This window comes from Knufia obscura (genome assembly GCF_036327395.1).
Source record: "Knufia obscura strain CCFEE 5817 isolate CBS 148926 chromosome Unknown scaffold_1, whole genome shotgun sequence".
Taxonomy (NCBI): Eukaryota; Fungi; Ascomycota; class Eurotiomycetes; order Chaetothyriales; family Trichomeriaceae; genus Knufia; species Knufia obscura.
The window spans coordinates 2941592-2957205 of NW_027042687.1; the positions used below are offsets into that span (position 1 = coordinate 2941592).

Consider the following 15614-nt stretch of genomic DNA (forward strand, 5'->3'; position numbering starts at 1 on the left):
CTTGTCGTATCTGGTGTGCCTGTGAGATGTACCTGTGAGCGTTCTCGCGCGTGAAGTACTTGCGTACCAACAGACAGCGTTGCTCGAACCAGAGTGGCATCCCTGATATCGCTGTACACGAGCACGCACGAAATCGTAAGTCATGCCTGCCACATTTGCTCGCCTTCTCGACGTGTGTAGTTAGTAGTTGGTGTTTTGCCACCGTAACAGGCGAAAACAAAGGAGGTTCATTCAAGATAACGTAGCAAAAGCTGCCGGTATAGTACGAGTCCACAAGATGTGCCATATCACAGACACGGATGAGCAGCTGTCGTCAGTGCCGAGGTGCGAAGGTATGTTCTGGGAGCAAAAGCCTTACCTGGAAGCACGCAAACAAGAGTCCCTGGAGCACATTTGTAGCCTTGGCTGTCATGCTCACGAGCTCGTTCGGAACTGTACTGATGATTCAAGACTGAATTCTGTCGAGCAGGAATCGTCCTTGGGTTTGAAGCAGGCCATTGATCTGCTATGGCTGTGAGACATAGTATATATTTGCTGTAGAGCCTTCCCATGAGCAGGATTTACGGAGCAGGTTCGAAGCCGTCGGCAATGCATGTCAAGACAGTATGAACCTAAGGTGAGGAGTAGCAAGAGCGAAGGTGCTTTGAGCGGTCACGTGCCGGAAACTCAAGATGAGCGCTTCTGACCATGACTTTTCCGCAAATTTTATAGGCAACTCAGGCGTGACGGGGCGCTCACGTTGAGTTTCCGATACGTGGCGGTCCCGATAGATGTCGCTAAGGCCGTCTGAGCACACCATTACTGCTGCTGCACTAGTGAGCCTAGTCGACCGTAGCCGAAGCTCGCGCGGAACCTCACATGACGGAAGAGACTTGTATCAAGCAACGATATCGACTGCGACGTTGAGCTTTCCATCACAAAATCCACCATGCCACCCAATACCACAATGGCAGCATCAAATACAAAGCTCATACGCTCCCTCTGCGCCCTCCCACCATCCCTCCGCCAAACAATCCTCCTTCCCCGAGCGCAGCTAAATCCATCTCCATCAACACAACTTTCCATCTTCACCCGCCAACCCCTCCGCCACGCCACAACCAAAGCCCGCGTCCCCGAGAAGATCGAACCTCTAATCCCCCCACCCACACCAACCTCCGGCCCCCTCCTCGAACGCCTGCCCAACCGCGCCCTGCCCGCCCTCTCCCGCGGCCTCACCCCCGCAACAAAAACCTGGCTGCGAACCCTCCCCCTCTTCATCCTCCTCTGCGCCCTCGGCAGCTTCTCCATCTTCAACTACCAGAAATCGTCCTCATCGACCGTGTCATCCATCCTCTACGCGCTGCGTACATCACCTACAGTCCGCGAGTTACTAGGCGACGAGATCTACTTCAACAGCAAAATACCGTGGATCAGCGGGGAATTGAACCAGTTACATGGGCATATCGATATTAGCTTCTGGGTTAAGGGGACGAAGGGCGTGGGGTTGGTGAGGTTTGTGAGTGTTAGGAGGAGACGGGATGGGTATTTCGAGACGCTGGAGTGGAGTTTGACGATGGAGGATGGGAGGGTTTTGCAGTTGCTTGGGGCGGAGGGGGCTAGGGATCCGAATGCGGGTGCTGGTGCGGGTGGGCAGCGGATTGTGGTGGGCGAGGACGAGTTGTTGTGAGCAGAGGTGTTGGGATGTGATGGTTTCAGGTTGAGTTGGATTTCTACGGACGAGCTAGGCGATTTGTACAAAATATGAGCTGCGAGTGGAAAAATGCTCGCTCAAAGCTATGGCTGATCTTGGTAAATATGGCGTTGAAAGAACACGAGAGGCACTAGAGATTCGTGGATGATCGGATGATGGCCGCGCTGGAGCGGCTGGCACGTCTGCTCGGATTTGCAGTCATCTCATCATTATCGGCGTCACGTTGAGCTGGCTGATCATGCTATCTACACTAATGCTTCCACCATGAACTTGAAGCAGCATGAGGGTTACACCTCAGAACAGTAGAAAAGAGGAAAAGTGTACTCCGAAGTACACTACAACTGTGGTGATATAGTATATGAGGTGTGGGTTCCAACTAGAACGGCACAAAGTCCTCCTGCAGCGCTAGCTCGCCCGTCGTCTCCCCACGCACGATCACCTCAGGCTTTGCCTTCCATTCACCACCACTGACTAGCCCCCGTGTGGCTGTTTCTCCCATCGAAAGCGTCCGAACGGGCATTTTGAGCTTCATGCTCTCCTTCGCTCTTGCCTTGGCCACCTCTAGCTTCCGCCCAAGCGAGTCCTCCTTGGCTTTCTGCTTCATCATCTCTAGCACCTCTGGTACTTTGCCTCGCCAATGGATCTTGTGACAAGCGTGGCCTATCTCGCAATATCCTATCTTAGAGAACTGCTCACAAAGTGGTGAGAACGTATGCACAAAGTCATGATGGGCATAGGGACATGGCATGGCGTAACAGCAGCCCATCATATAGTTGGCGCAGGACGGGGCGATATGAAAACTCCAGGAATGGTTCAGTCGGCATCTGGTGGAGGCCAGTCCTGCACATGGCACTCCTTGGAGTACCGCAGGGCAGATGGACAACTTCTTGGGGTTGTGGATTCGTGGACAGATCGATGTGCAGGAACCTAAGACGTGTCAGTGTTGCAAGACTCGGGGGCAAACCTAGTTTGAGGTGATAAGTGGTACCGGTCGTGCAAAATGTTGGACACAGCTCGTTGATAGGAGTGACTGGTGTCGGCAATCGTTTGAACGGCGTGAAGACTGCGGGACTGTTCGATGTACTAGAGTTAGTAGGTGTACTAGATTCCTCCTCTTCAATCTCTCCTTCCTCCAGATCAGGTCGACTGGACTGCCTCTTCTTGGCAGAATGGGCTCTGAATTGGTTCTTTCGTCGTCGAATCTCTTCGCGGTCTTGATCAGCTCTTGCTTTCTCGGCAGCGGCGCGACCTAAAGTCGTCAGCATAGAGCAGGTCACGCTCAACGATGAAACTATACTCTGTGCGCCTAGGACGATTCTAGCGACAACGACAGGCGTGAGTGCAGAGTCTTCCATATTTCACAGTGACCCAGAAGAAAACATTTGGATATCATCGAGGTCGATACCGTGTTGAAGTCTGAAATACTTCGTGTTTGGAGGGCTGTGGATTAGCGTGATGTGAGGAAAATACGAGAAGTGAAATGCATTTGGCAATTAGTGAAGAACACAATCAGTCGTTGTTGCCTCATCCAAATCTCCCATAGCAATCGTGCTTTTTCCCACTGGCACGCCTGTGGCATCCAGGCTCATAATGTTTGCTTCAGCCTTTAAAACTGCAAGGACAATGAGTTCCAATCTCTATCCGCCGTTGCTAGCAAAGAGCCAGCGGGTATCGTAATAAACCTTCCTAAACACCTTCGCTATGTATTCAAAGATCTTGCCTGTAGTAATAGCAGCAGTAGCACACTCAATTCAAACATCTTCAAAATCTTCATCACCTTCAGACTTCATGTCAACATCAGAATCCTCCTGCTTCGGCGCTTCACCAATAGCGTCCATATACTTCTGATCATGGAGTTTGTAGTCATCTTTTAACTCCCATTTCCCATTGAAATCGCCATGCCGATGCATGATAGCAACCTCCTCAAGGTTCTCTTTGACCCATTGTTCAGGCTGGTTGAGCTTGAGGCGTAGGTCTCGTAGACCCCAATATCTGTGCTCCTCGAAATTCCTGAATATGTCCTTGAGCAGAGCTTCTTTATCCGCCCGAGCTGTACGGTTGTCCTTCGCCGCCTGCTTTTTGATATTCGCTTGCTATGTTGTGTTAGCTGAAAACTAGTAGCAGCATCCATGACGCTTACCTGTGTGATCCTGGACCTTTCATCTCTACTGATAACAGAGGCATACTGTGTTCTGACATCCGTTTGGTCCTTGATCTGAATCTCGTCTTTCTTCTTCTCCATCAGTAGTGCTCTTGTCCTTTCTGCCTCGATTCGTCGGTTCTCTGCATTATCTACAGGTACTGTTTCGGACTCGTAATGTACCGTGCCTGCAAGGGCCGTGATCTTGGGTATTGGCTTGCGAACATAAGGCGTAAATTTGCCTTTGTTCTCTTTCCTTTTCTCGTCGCGCAAAGCTTGCTCATATAGTTGCGACCGGCCTTGACCCATGTTTCCATCTTCGTCCATCTGATCCCAAACATTGGCCCTCTGCTTGTAGCCTGGCTTGTTCTTCTCGGAGAACATGAGAACTTGGCCTGGCCGTCTCCTCTTCTGCGGTATTGTTGGTTTCCTCAGCACGTATTCTTTCTCTACTTCAGTGAAGATGGGCGCATTGTTGAGCATCAAGCTTATTCGGTCGGGCTTGTCAAGTGAGCCTTCCAGCCGTATTGTGCCTAGTTCGATCTCTTCGTCGTCGCCGGCTTTAGCAAGGATCTCCCAAAGGTGTTTTGGTAGTTTCGACGTCCAGAGTAATCTATTGACCTCATCAAAGTTGAGTTCGGGGTCATCATCAGCATCGTCCATGAATGCGTCGGAGATGGCAGAGGGCGACGATGCGTCCTCCATTTTCACGTTCATATCGTCGCCTTCAAGCTTGACGGAAGGTATTGGTGCAGACATGTCGGCGGCAGTGTGTAGAATATACCAGATCAGCGATGGGCAGAGAAACCAAACAACAAATGAAAGAATGCGCCTGAACGACTCGGACGTGAAGCGCGAACGACGGTCCCGGCGGGCTGCCTTTGATGTCACTCAGTCACAGCGGAATGCAAGGGACTTGGTCGCATTCGGTTAGGCTGACCACCTGAGCACGTGACTGCAAGCAGCACTGTTTTTGACCTCACTTTCTCTGTTGACTCACCATGCTCGTGGTATGGAGGCCTTTCTTCACGGCTGAGGCTGCGAGGTACCCGAAGACGCCCAGCTCGAACCGCTTGCCACCCTCTGGCTGTATGTCTCGACAAGAGCACAGTGAAGCATAGTGGTCCGATCTCCGAATGAGGCTCTTGCCTTTTAATTATCGTAATCTCCTCCCCTACTGGCTTGCCGGATGCAAAATCCTATCTGTGTCTAGGTCGCCTGCCATACCGTCTGACTCATTCCAGCTTGCCTCCTAGCATGCGATCCTTTATCCCCATGTCATCTGTGCTGGTCTCCACCCCGCCATCCCACACTGAACAAAAAATTTCAACCAGAGAGCACAAAAACAAAAAAAAATGGTCTTAGTAGGGCTCGAACCTACAACCTTGGCGTTAACATTCGACTATTAGCACCACGCGCTGACCAATTGTGCCATAAGACCCTGTCGGAAGCCGAGTCTTTGTGACTCGATTTTGAAGACCAGAACTTGCTATTTGCAATATATACAAACTCCCGCGATCCTCTGCCGTAACTGGATCTCCTTTAAAACATAGCCCCGTTCAAGTTATATAAGTACTGTCTATATGGATGCTTCTACGTCAAACGTCACTGAAGTCTGCTCAACTCCCTATCATGCCTCTCAGGACAACATGCTGGCATAAGTCAGGCCATGTTCGAAGGAACTCATGCAGGGTGCATCTGGAACTCCTTCCATCCCATTGTATGCATCGGAGAATGTATCTCATCGCTCCTGTGGGGACAAGAATGGGTCGTTCGCGATTATTGATAGTTGCTGACGCATCCCTCATTGTACGGAGAAGACATCCTGCACCGTCAACATACTGTCCAAGTAAGGTACTGGGATCGGGGTACGTATGGTTCAATCGCGCTGTTGTTATGAAGCTGTTGCCGTCGCTGCCTACATAGGAACAAGATACCACTGCATAGAATCCTCGCTAGAGGCCTTCACACTGCCCAGCGTTCGTTGCCTCATCGTACACATCTGCTTAGCTGTTCACTTCTTTTTGGGCTTCTTCCCCTTTTTGACCTTCTTCTGCTTCCCTGTTGCGTTCTTCGTCTTCGACTGCTTGACCTTCTTCTCTTCCAGGTTCCCAATCTTGACATCGACCTCTTCTACGTTTTCATTCTTGATACTTCTCTCAGTCGCTGGTTCCTCCTTCACTGTTCTCTCCTGTGGGACTGGCTCTAACTCGATCCCGACACTCTTCATAGCCTTATCCCAAGCTCCATATACATGAATCAGATCCTCTAACTGCTTCCTGGACAGCCGATGGCCCTGTGTCTTGCCGTTGATTCTCAAAAGGGCGAGAGCGTCGCGAGCTTCGCTACCCTCGCTCGTTCGCTGTCTCAAATCAGCTGGCATCTTCTCCATTGCAGCGAGCAGCTTCTTGTTGTCGGCGTTCGGGTCTTCAGCGTTGAAACACGCAGAGTAACGTCGAAGGAGGAAATCGACGAGGTTGTGTAACTGGTTGTAGGTCAGCCTGGAGAGGTTGAGCTGCATGACCGGTATCGTGTGGGCAGCGGTGGAGGTCATGCTTGTGTGATTCTGGCGTCTCTGGTTCTGGGTTGGTCTGTTAGTAGCTGCACTGGTCGATGGTTGCAAGCGAGAGCGAGTGACCAATCTGCTCGCCGAAGCTAGATGTATAGATGTCGATGGAGATCGTGGCAAACACAACCACGGTTGCTCTTGAATTGTTGGTTCTTCTTCTATTTGCGCACTGCACAGGGCTAGAGGCTGTTTAATTGTTGAATGCGCACGAGGGCGCGCTGAGGTTATCGTGAGCATTGCCTGGCCACGAAGGATGTAAGTATAGGAGAACATGGGTAAAGATGCAAACTTGCGCTGCCAATGCTGTCAAAGCTGAGGTTCTCTCCTCCGTACGGTCTCGATGGACAACATCCTTGCGGTACCCTGCGTCAACACTATGAAACCACCTGCTACTCAGCTCGTCATCGTTGTCGATGGGGGAGTACGCCATCCTTGGTCAAGTCACTGGAACTAACAAACCCGACCGCTGATGGTGATGAAACCAATCGTTGAGGCTGGCAAGCCTAACGAGTCTTCCTCAAGCATGATGACCTGCTGTTGCTCAGTGCCCTAGCGGCAGCCTCTCATGTGAGGTTCAGATGGGAGGAACCGATCAACTCAGGCCGACAATCGGCAATAGTCCCCGGAGCTCGATTGGACATGCCTCGCTCGCCGGGTCTTATTGTATCAAGGAGATATGTAGTGACCTGGCCATAAGCCAATCTCACGAGCCATATGCAGGATAGAGCATTATAACAGCAATTACCTGGGAAGAACGTTGTCCCATATCGTCACCGCTGCAGCATGATTAGACAGACCTTGCACAAGGGATCGACGCTTGATAGTGACATGCAGCATAGGAAGGAGAACGAGACGAGATCTGGTGAGATGGCTTAATAGATTGCAACTACAAGAGCCAAGTTGATGCCTTAGGCAAAAAATACGTAAATGGGTTTGGCCAAAAGTGGCAGTCGCGTTCTCCAAGTACAGCGCGCGACGGGCAATCAGATCTGGTCCAAACAGAGCAAGTGAAATATCGCATTCTACTTTCGGCACGCCGTGAATTTCTTCGAAGCTCTCGTCCTTATACCACGCGGAGGTAGCACCGATGCGACCACGTTAGCCCTGAAACAACCGCTGGAAGGACGAGCCGACAAGATGCTCAATTTGTATACGGAGACAGCCTTCCAGGTCAAGCCCGCTGCCTCTTCAAGACGAATAGAGATTCAAGTACCTCGCGCAAACGGCTCCTATGATCGATCGAAATACTCCAAGAAGCCTGAACGACATGACCGTCTTGCGAAAGACGACAAGAGCTATGCGGCAGAATATCTTGCCAGCGCAAGTTCAGTCTTCTTCCGCCAATCGCATGCCTTTCCAAGATCATTCTTCTGGCGCATTGTGTCGAACGAGAGGATATTAGAGGTTTCGAACGCAGACTTCTCACGGCATGAAGACGACCAAGACGCTCCCACGATCCTCGCTTTCGAATTCCAGGACCAGTTATCTCCTCGCGGAATCAGCATCTGCGACTCTAGCAAGAGCAACGAATTCTACATTTTCGCCTTAACGCAGGAGAACGATGTCTTTGAGATCAAATTCCAGACGAGTTACTTCCAAAAACCCGACTCGATACCCCAGGACCTTAGCTCGTGGTGCTCTGCCATTCGAGCTTCCTCCCTATCGATAGACACAGCATTTCAGATTCATGCTTCGAACCCACAGGATGTGTTTGTGGCATTTACCAGTGGAAAGGTCCAGCATTGGAGAAGAGATGATGAGCAGCAGCAATGGACACACGTCAATTACGATGACAAGACGTGGGGTTCATCCTTTCTGAGCATAGTTAGTCGCAAAGGCCATCCTGATATCGAGTTTGAAGGCACGCGGTTGGCATACAACACTGCTCATGCCATGGTGAGAAGTGGCCAATATCTGTTTACAGCATGTCTCAACCATACCCTGCGAATATGGCATCTGGAATCTGGCAAGCTGGTCGACTCAAGAGACCTACTGGACCCGGCAAGAGATCCTCAAGAACGAGTAGCTTTAAATCCAGCCGAGCCAGGCTACATTCAGTTCTTGGAAGGCGCAAACAAGCATGAACAGATTCTCATGACATATTCGCCATTGAGCGGAGGCCAGATCAAATTATGGAGGGTCAGGAACAGCTTCGAAGACGAGACTGATCTGTTCAGCATTCAAGACTTGGTACCTGCATCTACCCTGTCGCTTCCTGACCCAGACCCGACAGGAAGTACCGTATGGTCGCTCGCTGGACTCAAGGTTATCTTTGACAAACACTCCAAGGATTGGCAGGCTTGGGTCTTGTGGAGGAATCATAATTACCACAAAGCCTACACTCTCAACTTTGGTCTAGCAGATGTATCAGATCAGTGGCAGAATAATTGGGTTACGATCGTGGCTGTCTCTACTAAGGCTCCTGCACCAGACTTTGTCTTTGTGGACGCTCAAGACGTGGTATCGAAATGGCTCGACTACCTTCTCTTTCCTGGTCGCTACTCTGTAGCCGTCCTTGAGACAGCTCTCGTACAGTACTCAACAGCCCTAGACTTGAGACTGTCCTCAAGCGACCGTAACAAGTCCCTGCAGGAGCGCATGACCTTGTTGATCGCATCGCAGGTTACTTTGCGAAAGTATGATGATTTAACTACGGACTACGAACGCTTCGCTGTTGATACAGATAAACAATGGCGGCAGTTCTGGCGGATACTAGAAAGCATCAACGAGAGTCGGTTTGCACCGCTCTCGCTGGCTGCTGATGCCGTCACTGGTGTAGTCATGCTGACCATGGCTGATATTTGCTGCACTGTTCGAGAATGCAGCAATCTTGGACTTCTTCAAACCAACACGATCACCGAACTTGAAAACTTGCAGCAAACAGCCCGCTCGCGCTGGCCTTACCGCAAGGTTGCATTCAATACTCCAGATCCCAGCAAAGTATCGGTGTTCCTAGCTGCTGCGCGAAAGTTCTTCGACTCGTTCTCGCCAGAGCTCATAGCCGAATTTCTGCAAACTCTAGATGAAGATCTCTACACGGAGTCGGAGGTTGATACACCACAAAGAATCGTCAATTTCTTCAACCAGGTCGATTTTGCAAACGCCGTCTCTGATGATTTGGACAAGGATTTCAAGAGAAGCCTATCAGCTCTTGATGGCGAGCAGGGCATAACAAACGACATATACAATGCAGCGCTACAGCTGATTTCCGAACACAAAGCACGTCATGGCAGGCCACACCAAGTCAAGACCGACTTTGGTATCCAGATGACGATGACAGCCTTACTCGAAGACATTGTGGCTATACGACACGTCCTCTTAAGCATGCTCGCTGTGACTATCTACGTCGACGAGTCCGAGAAGTTCGACACAGCACATCTCTTTGACCAACTTGTCCAGCGCCTGCGAACACAAGAACGAAATCTATGGCTTGCGACTCACTTTCGAGCGGGTACACAGGGGGCTGATAAAGGATTAAACAGCATCTCCATCCTACAAGACCTCTATGCTAATACAGTTCGCCCACAATCAACGGACAACCACCCACTCCCTTACCTTTTAACAATACACATTCAAGACAACCTTCACTTCATCTCTGGCGAATCATATCTAGCCCCAGAAGAAGCAGCAGTCTACCTGCAATGCAATCTCCTAAAACACAACGACCTCCAGCTAGCAAGCGACTTCCTCAAGTTCCAACCACAAACAGCCTGGTCAAGCTACATCAAAGGCCGCCTCAACCTCGCCCTAGGCAACACAAAAGAAGCAAGCCTTTACTTCCGCGACGCCTCACAAAGTCTAGCAAGCGGCAAAGCCCTCGGCAAACTACAAGAACTCTCGGCGGGCCTCCTAACCGCAGACGACGCATCTCACTTCAACGGTGGCCTACCACTCTACTACCAACACATCACCTCCCTCTTCGAATCCAGCCACGCATACACCGAATCCGCAGAAGCCGCACACCTAGCCCTCGACGCTTTAGCCGACAAACCCGAACCAATCCCCAACTTCAAACAAGCAATCCTCCTCCGCCTCTTCACATCCGAACTCAAATGCTCCCGCTTCGAACAAGCCTACAGCGCCCTCATCCAATTCACCAACCCAGTCCTCCAACGCACCTCAGCCACAGATCTAATCGACACGATGCTCGACTCATCCACTTCCCTCTCAGACACAGCAGGCACAGTCCGCCAGATCCAAGCCTTACCACTCACATCTCACCCACACCTCGCACAATCCATCGATGCACATGTCGCTGCACTAGCGAAGAAGCAGATTACGTTACCTGCAGCCAGTGGATTGTTCTTCTCGAGTAGCACGAACACAGATTACCTCTCCATCTTGCACGCTCTCCGCTTGAGTCGAAAAGACTACCGTGGCGCTGTGACGTTACTTTTCGATCGTCTGAGGATAATTCAAAAGAGTGGTCGTGCAAGGAGTGATCCACAGGCTACGATTCTGAGACACGGGTTACTAGCTCTGATCAACGCGCTGACATGTGTAAATGAGGATGAGGCATATATCATCGCTGATGTGTCGGAGGATCCACGGATCGGTGGGATTGGACGAAAGAGATTGCGGACGGAAGATGAGAGTGGTGGACCAGTTAGGAAGAGAGCGCGTGTGGTGATCACGCTGGATGATTTGAGGCGGGAATATGCTAGGGCGTTGGATCGGTGTAGTAGGTTGGAGAGGGGTGATTTTGAGTTTGGAGACCAGGGAGAAGACGAAGAGGAGGATGAAGATGATGGGACGTGGGATGGGTCGAGGTTGCAGATTGATGGGACTAGGAATGGTCGCACGCTTGGCTTGAGTAATGGGGATGCGATGGTACTTTCTTGATCTCGAAGGTGTAGTATCAACGTAGGGAATGGGATCCGCGAAGCTATACCCAATATTTGCGAGGAATCGAAACATAGCGATGGCGTTGAGGAAAGAAGTGAGGGCTATGTATACAATGAATCAATAGCATCAGCTGTAAGATGCGTCTTTGATGAACCTGAAAGGATACCTTTTGTTGGCTGTCTTGCCACAAATGCCATAATCCGTTGTCTCTTGTCCGCCTGGTAGCGTTGTCCGCGTATTGCATATGCCATGTCTCAAGCACCAATATCTCATCTATGCTCGCACCACAAATGTTCTACTAGGAGGACCTCTTCTTCCAGACCTTCTCCAAGTCCTCGCTCCATTCAGGTCGATACTGCTCGATCTCGCCATCTCCAAATGCTTCCAATATAGCACCTTGCTCCCATTGATAGGTTGCTGTGTTGCCGTACTTGTGAGAGAAATGTGCGATCCATAGGTCATCTGCCCTTGTCTTGCCCTCACCAAGACACATCCATTTGGTCAGCACGATAGTACTTTCTGTCTCTGAGAGGACGCCAAAGTCAAGACGATATTCCGTCGGGCAATATTTGCATCGGCGTAGAGGCAGATGACCCCAAGTGCTCTGCTCGTTCAAAGACAACCCTGGCTGTGACCGAAGGCATTGCAAGACTTTGAGGTGCCTGATACTCTTCTCAGCTGTATCAACGTCCGCAGCATGTTCTAGTCGAAACGTGTGGCCGGCCATATGGATACAGACATCGAGACTGCTTGACTCTGTGGGCATGTTGATCCACTGCTGGTTCAGGAGTGGATACCATTCTTGCTTGCGTATATAGACACGGCCATTGGGTGCGACTTTGACACGAAAGTCGATGACGAAGTTCTGGCCAAAACGATTGCATTGTTGCGCAGATAATTGCTGGAGGTACTCTTCGAGAGCCGTCTGGTCGCCTCGTCGATAGAGTTCTGCTGCAACTTGGACATCGCCAAAGCCGAAACATTTTTGAAACCATGTTCCTGAACTTTCGCTGTCGTCTACCTGTTTGCATTTCCGCTTTTTGCTCCTGTAACATTCGTACCCTTCCTCGCGCTGGGGGACTGGATGGATGAATATGCAAGCTTCGCAGAGCATCAGCGTAGGATTCATATCGCGGTGCAGAATCCGGAGCAAGCTCATTCGAGCTTCGTCGTCGAAGATCAGTCTGCCCAACACGGTCTTCTTCTTGCCGACAAGGTCGTACAAGTTCTTGGTGCAAAGTGATAGGCATACAGCGTCCTCCACAGCCAGGTGGTCGGCGATTCTTTGCCATACCTCGATAGGAAGTTGTGTAGCTATAGGCGCAGGTTCATTGGACTGCTCTGGAAGGCTGCCTTCTGCAGGTGTATCTGCAGATGCCTGGCTCGAGCGAAATGGTCTGAGGCACGGGTACACGATCTTCGCAAATACGAATGCAAGAAACAGTTTGACATATATGAGAAGGGCGGAAAGGATTTTCTTAGATGGACCAAGCTGCGACGACTGAGACCAGTAAGCCATGTTGACTAAGATCTTTGCCTGACCATATGTCTGGTTGAAGTAAGCAAGTAGAAGTTGGAGCAAGTATTTGCATGGCGAGAGTGGTTGATGCAAACAAGTACAGATTGTTGAGGGAAGGAGCAATGAGATATGGACCGTAATGGCATATGAGCAGGCACACGGCGGTCGCACCTCCCGTGGCTTACGCCAGGTCGCAATGATTCTCTGCCCTGGGGGATGTAGCACCTCATATTGCGTGACTTACGCGTTGTGAGCACCATCTTCCCTCTGCCTCGCAACACAGCAGAGACATTCGAGCGTAGAGACTCTCCTCCTTGCATCCAACGGGTAGAACACGACGAGGGTCATCACTACTATCCTCGAATGTCAAATTCTGTGCGGTCATCGTCGTCAAGTGTTCAACGCTGACTTCATATACCGACAACTTCTTCGTTGACTGCATTCACCGGAATTCAAGCGTTATCGTCGCTGCCCAAGCAAATATAACATTACGGTGGTGGTTTCTCCTTGAGGCTTCACACTGTTGAAAAGTGCTTGCACGTGCATCTCGTGAACGCGCCGAGGCTGCACTATGTGTCACGTGCTTCACGAGGCTCTGGTAGTGGTCACTCAGGATAGAGTATGCAGAGAGCGCAACGGCGGCCTCATGTCCGACAGCACGATGCTGCGTTAGCATTCCTAGCCCAGAGAGCCAGCTTGTAACATTGACTACGGCTCAAGTAGTCCAGGATGTCGCGACGCGCCCTTTCGTCGATGTGTCGACGTTGCCAAACACATTTCTCTACAGCCCAGCGAGCCAATTTCTCAAGCTCATCGCGGACGAAAGCTGAACAGCCGCCATCGAGGTTCTTGTCACAGCCTGTGCCCTCAAGGATACCACAACAACAGTACCAACAGTCACCCGAAGCACAAGCAAATCTTCAAAGACTAGCACAACAAGCCAACAATGAAGCACAAACAAGACCTCAAGCAGGAGCGTCGCCAAACGAACCATACCATATGAACGTTTACTGCCACAAGCACAACACCCACATCACATTCACTGAGCCGTCTCGAGATCCTATAATATCATACTCGTGCGGAAATATTGGCCTACGTGGAGCTCAGAGAGGCACGTTCGATGCAGCATACCAGTTAGCTTCCTACACTTTCAGAAAGATAGCAGAGAAGAACTGGAAGATAGGTGGAAAGAAGGCACCAGGTACACCCATAACACTGAACGATCCTAAGGTGCGAGACCGTGGTATCGAGGTTGTTCTGAGAGGTTACGGTAATGGACGGGAAGCCTTTACCAAAGCCATTCTGGGTTCAGAGGGAAGAATAATCAAGGGTCTGATCAAGAGGGTGACTGATGGGACAAGGCTGAAATTTGGTGGTGTGAGGAGTCGTGCTACAAGGAGATTGGGTTGAGCGGTCTAGCGATGTCGGCTTCTGTACAGAATGTTATACTATTTGTGTTTCAAATTAGACCAGTTTTATATCTCATGACAGAGGTGGCCCTCTCGTCGGGTTTTGAAGGCATCCGGTCTGCAGTGCCCTTCGCAGCAGCTTGTGGTCGAGCTTTGAGGGTTTGTCATCTAGGAGATCGTGGCGCGGAAGGTGCATTTTTCGCCAGCGGTTTGCGGCCTAAAGTAAAGAAAGAGGCTCTTATCAACAGCTGTCCGCACCTAACGCCCTCCACGATGTGCGGACCGGCGCCTGGCAAGTACGACAGTCTTGCCTCTTGTCCAATGCCTTGTATACGATCCAGAAGTAGCCTTTTTTCCATGTGGCCTCTGAACCGAATACATACCTCGCTAAACATTGCAGGACCGTGATACCATGACGCATTCCGGTTTGTCCAGTCCCGTACTTGTCACACGCCATACTCATCAGCCATCCCTATCACCGCCTCAACCACCCTCTCAACATCAACCCTCTTAATCGGAATCCTATGCGGCCCATCCCACTCAACAACAACCGTAGTCCCAGCAGCACAATAATCCTCCACACACTTCCTATGCAGTTCCAAGCCCTCATCCCTCAAACCATGCACATGCACAGTCGGTAACCTCAACTTATACTCCGGACTCTCATAAATCGCATCCATATCCGCCCCATCAGGCAACCCCGCCGCACTCTGCAAAAACTTCAACCCCTCCATCTCCTCATTCAGCGCCAGCAACGGCGCCCGTCCCGCAAGAATAACACCGAACTTGAATCTCACCAGCGGTGACTCGGTGTCAATCGTCCCCGCCGCCTCATCGAGCTGCTGCTTGAGTAGTAAACTACACCCCACCTTCGCCCCCTGACTAAACCCCAATACACCAACCCACTCACCGCTGCCTTCATCCCCGCGCATCTCACTCTCAATCGCGTACAATACCTCGTGCATACATGCTTGCGCATCAATCTCAGGGTGACTAGGTAGCCATCTGCTCCACCGCCGGAAGGGTCCCCAGTCGCTGTAGACAGGGTGAACGCCCACGCCCTCGTCGCAGAAGAATGGGGCTTCAACGAAAACGAAGCGGAAGCGTGTACTGAGTTGTGGGTGTGTGAGGAACGCGCGCATTTGGGCGCGGAAGATGGTGGCGTTTACGCCGCCTCCGTGCAGACAGAGGATGCGGGGGAGGGAGAGGGTGCTGGTTGGATCTGGGGTTTGGGTGCGGGAGGGTTGGGTTGGTGGTGCTAGGGTTGACATTTTGGTTGGTAGTGTATGTCTGTCCAGGCTTTCAAACTAGACCTTCGAAGGCTTGAGCATGTGCTAATCGAGCGTTTGAACGTGGTATCAAGCAAGAATCAATGAACGTTTGTCTGATCTCAAGACGACCATTTTCATAGCCAGCGGATCCCGAATGAGTGGGTGGATATT

General features: G+C 50.9%; 8 protein-coding genes and 1 non-coding gene across 9 annotated transcripts; 3 read left to right on the forward strand and 6 right to left on the reverse strand.

The window, feature by feature from the left end:
- Nucleotides 1-946: 946 nt before the first annotated feature.
- Nucleotides 947-1666, forward strand: COA1 (cytochrome oxidase assembly protein 1; the record flags this gene model as incomplete). Its single annotated transcript, XM_064869552.1, has 1 exon — nucleotides 947-1666. The coding sequence occupies one exon, from the start codon at nucleotides 947-949 to the stop codon at nucleotides 1664-1666; it is 720 nt and encodes a 239-aa protein (XP_064735049.1).
- A 400-nt stretch (nucleotides 1667-2066) lies between these two features.
- PMZ80_001105 (uncharacterized protein) lies at nucleotides 2067-3045 on the reverse strand (the record flags this gene model as incomplete). Its single annotated transcript, XM_064869553.1, has 3 exons — nucleotides 2067-2350; nucleotides 2655-2939; nucleotides 2988-3045. 3 exons carry the CDS (start codon nucleotides 3043-3045, stop codon nucleotides 2067-2069), a joined length of 627 nt encoding a protein of 208 aa, XP_064735050.1.
- Nucleotides 3046-3441: 396 nt separating this feature from the next.
- PMZ80_001106 (uncharacterized protein) lies at nucleotides 3442-4589 on the reverse strand (the record flags this gene model as incomplete). The annotated part of the gene is made up of 2 exons (XM_064869554.1): nucleotides 3442-3783; nucleotides 3831-4589. The coding sequence occupies 2 exons, from the start codon at nucleotides 4587-4589 to the stop codon at nucleotides 3442-3444; spliced, it is 1101 nt and encodes a 366-aa protein (XP_064735051.1).
- A 597-nt stretch (nucleotides 4590-5186) lies between these two features.
- On the reverse strand, nucleotides 5187-5271 carry PMZ80_001107. Its single transcript has one exon. It is a non-coding gene; the product is annotated as a tRNA-Ile (tRNA).
- A 573-nt stretch (nucleotides 5272-5844) lies between these two features.
- PMZ80_001108 (uncharacterized protein) lies at nucleotides 5845-6384 on the reverse strand (the record flags this gene model as incomplete). The annotated part of the gene is made up of 1 exon (XM_064869555.1): nucleotides 5845-6384. The coding sequence occupies one exon, from the start codon at nucleotides 6382-6384 to the stop codon at nucleotides 5845-5847; it is 540 nt and encodes a 179-aa protein (XP_064735052.1).
- A 1152-nt stretch (nucleotides 6385-7536) lies between these two features.
- On the forward strand, nucleotides 7537-11241 carry PMZ80_001109 (uncharacterized protein; the record flags this gene model as incomplete). Its single annotated transcript, XM_064869556.1, has 1 exon — nucleotides 7537-11241. One exon carries the CDS (start codon nucleotides 7537-7539, stop codon nucleotides 11239-11241), a length of 3705 nt encoding a protein of 1234 aa, XP_064735053.1.
- Nucleotides 11242-11542: 301 nt separating this feature from the next.
- On the reverse strand, nucleotides 11543-12763 carry PMZ80_001110 (uncharacterized protein; the record flags this gene model as incomplete). The annotated part of the gene is made up of 1 exon (XM_064869557.1): nucleotides 11543-12763. One exon carries the CDS (start codon nucleotides 12761-12763, stop codon nucleotides 11543-11545), a length of 1221 nt encoding a protein of 406 aa, XP_064735054.1.
- Nucleotides 12764-13424: 661 nt separating this feature from the next.
- On the forward strand, nucleotides 13425-14173 carry PMZ80_001111 (uncharacterized protein; the record flags this gene model as incomplete). The annotated part of the gene is made up of 2 exons (XM_064869558.1): nucleotides 13425-13431; nucleotides 13551-14173. 2 exons carry the CDS (start codon nucleotides 13425-13427, stop codon nucleotides 14171-14173), a joined length of 630 nt encoding a protein of 209 aa, XP_064735055.1.
- Nucleotides 14174-14618: 445 nt separating this feature from the next.
- PMZ80_001112 (uncharacterized protein) lies at nucleotides 14619-15443 on the reverse strand (the record flags this gene model as incomplete). Its single annotated transcript, XM_064869559.1, has 1 exon — nucleotides 14619-15443. The coding sequence occupies one exon, from the start codon at nucleotides 15441-15443 to the stop codon at nucleotides 14619-14621; it is 825 nt and encodes a 274-aa protein (XP_064735056.1).
- Nucleotides 15444-15614: the final 171 nt, after the last annotated feature.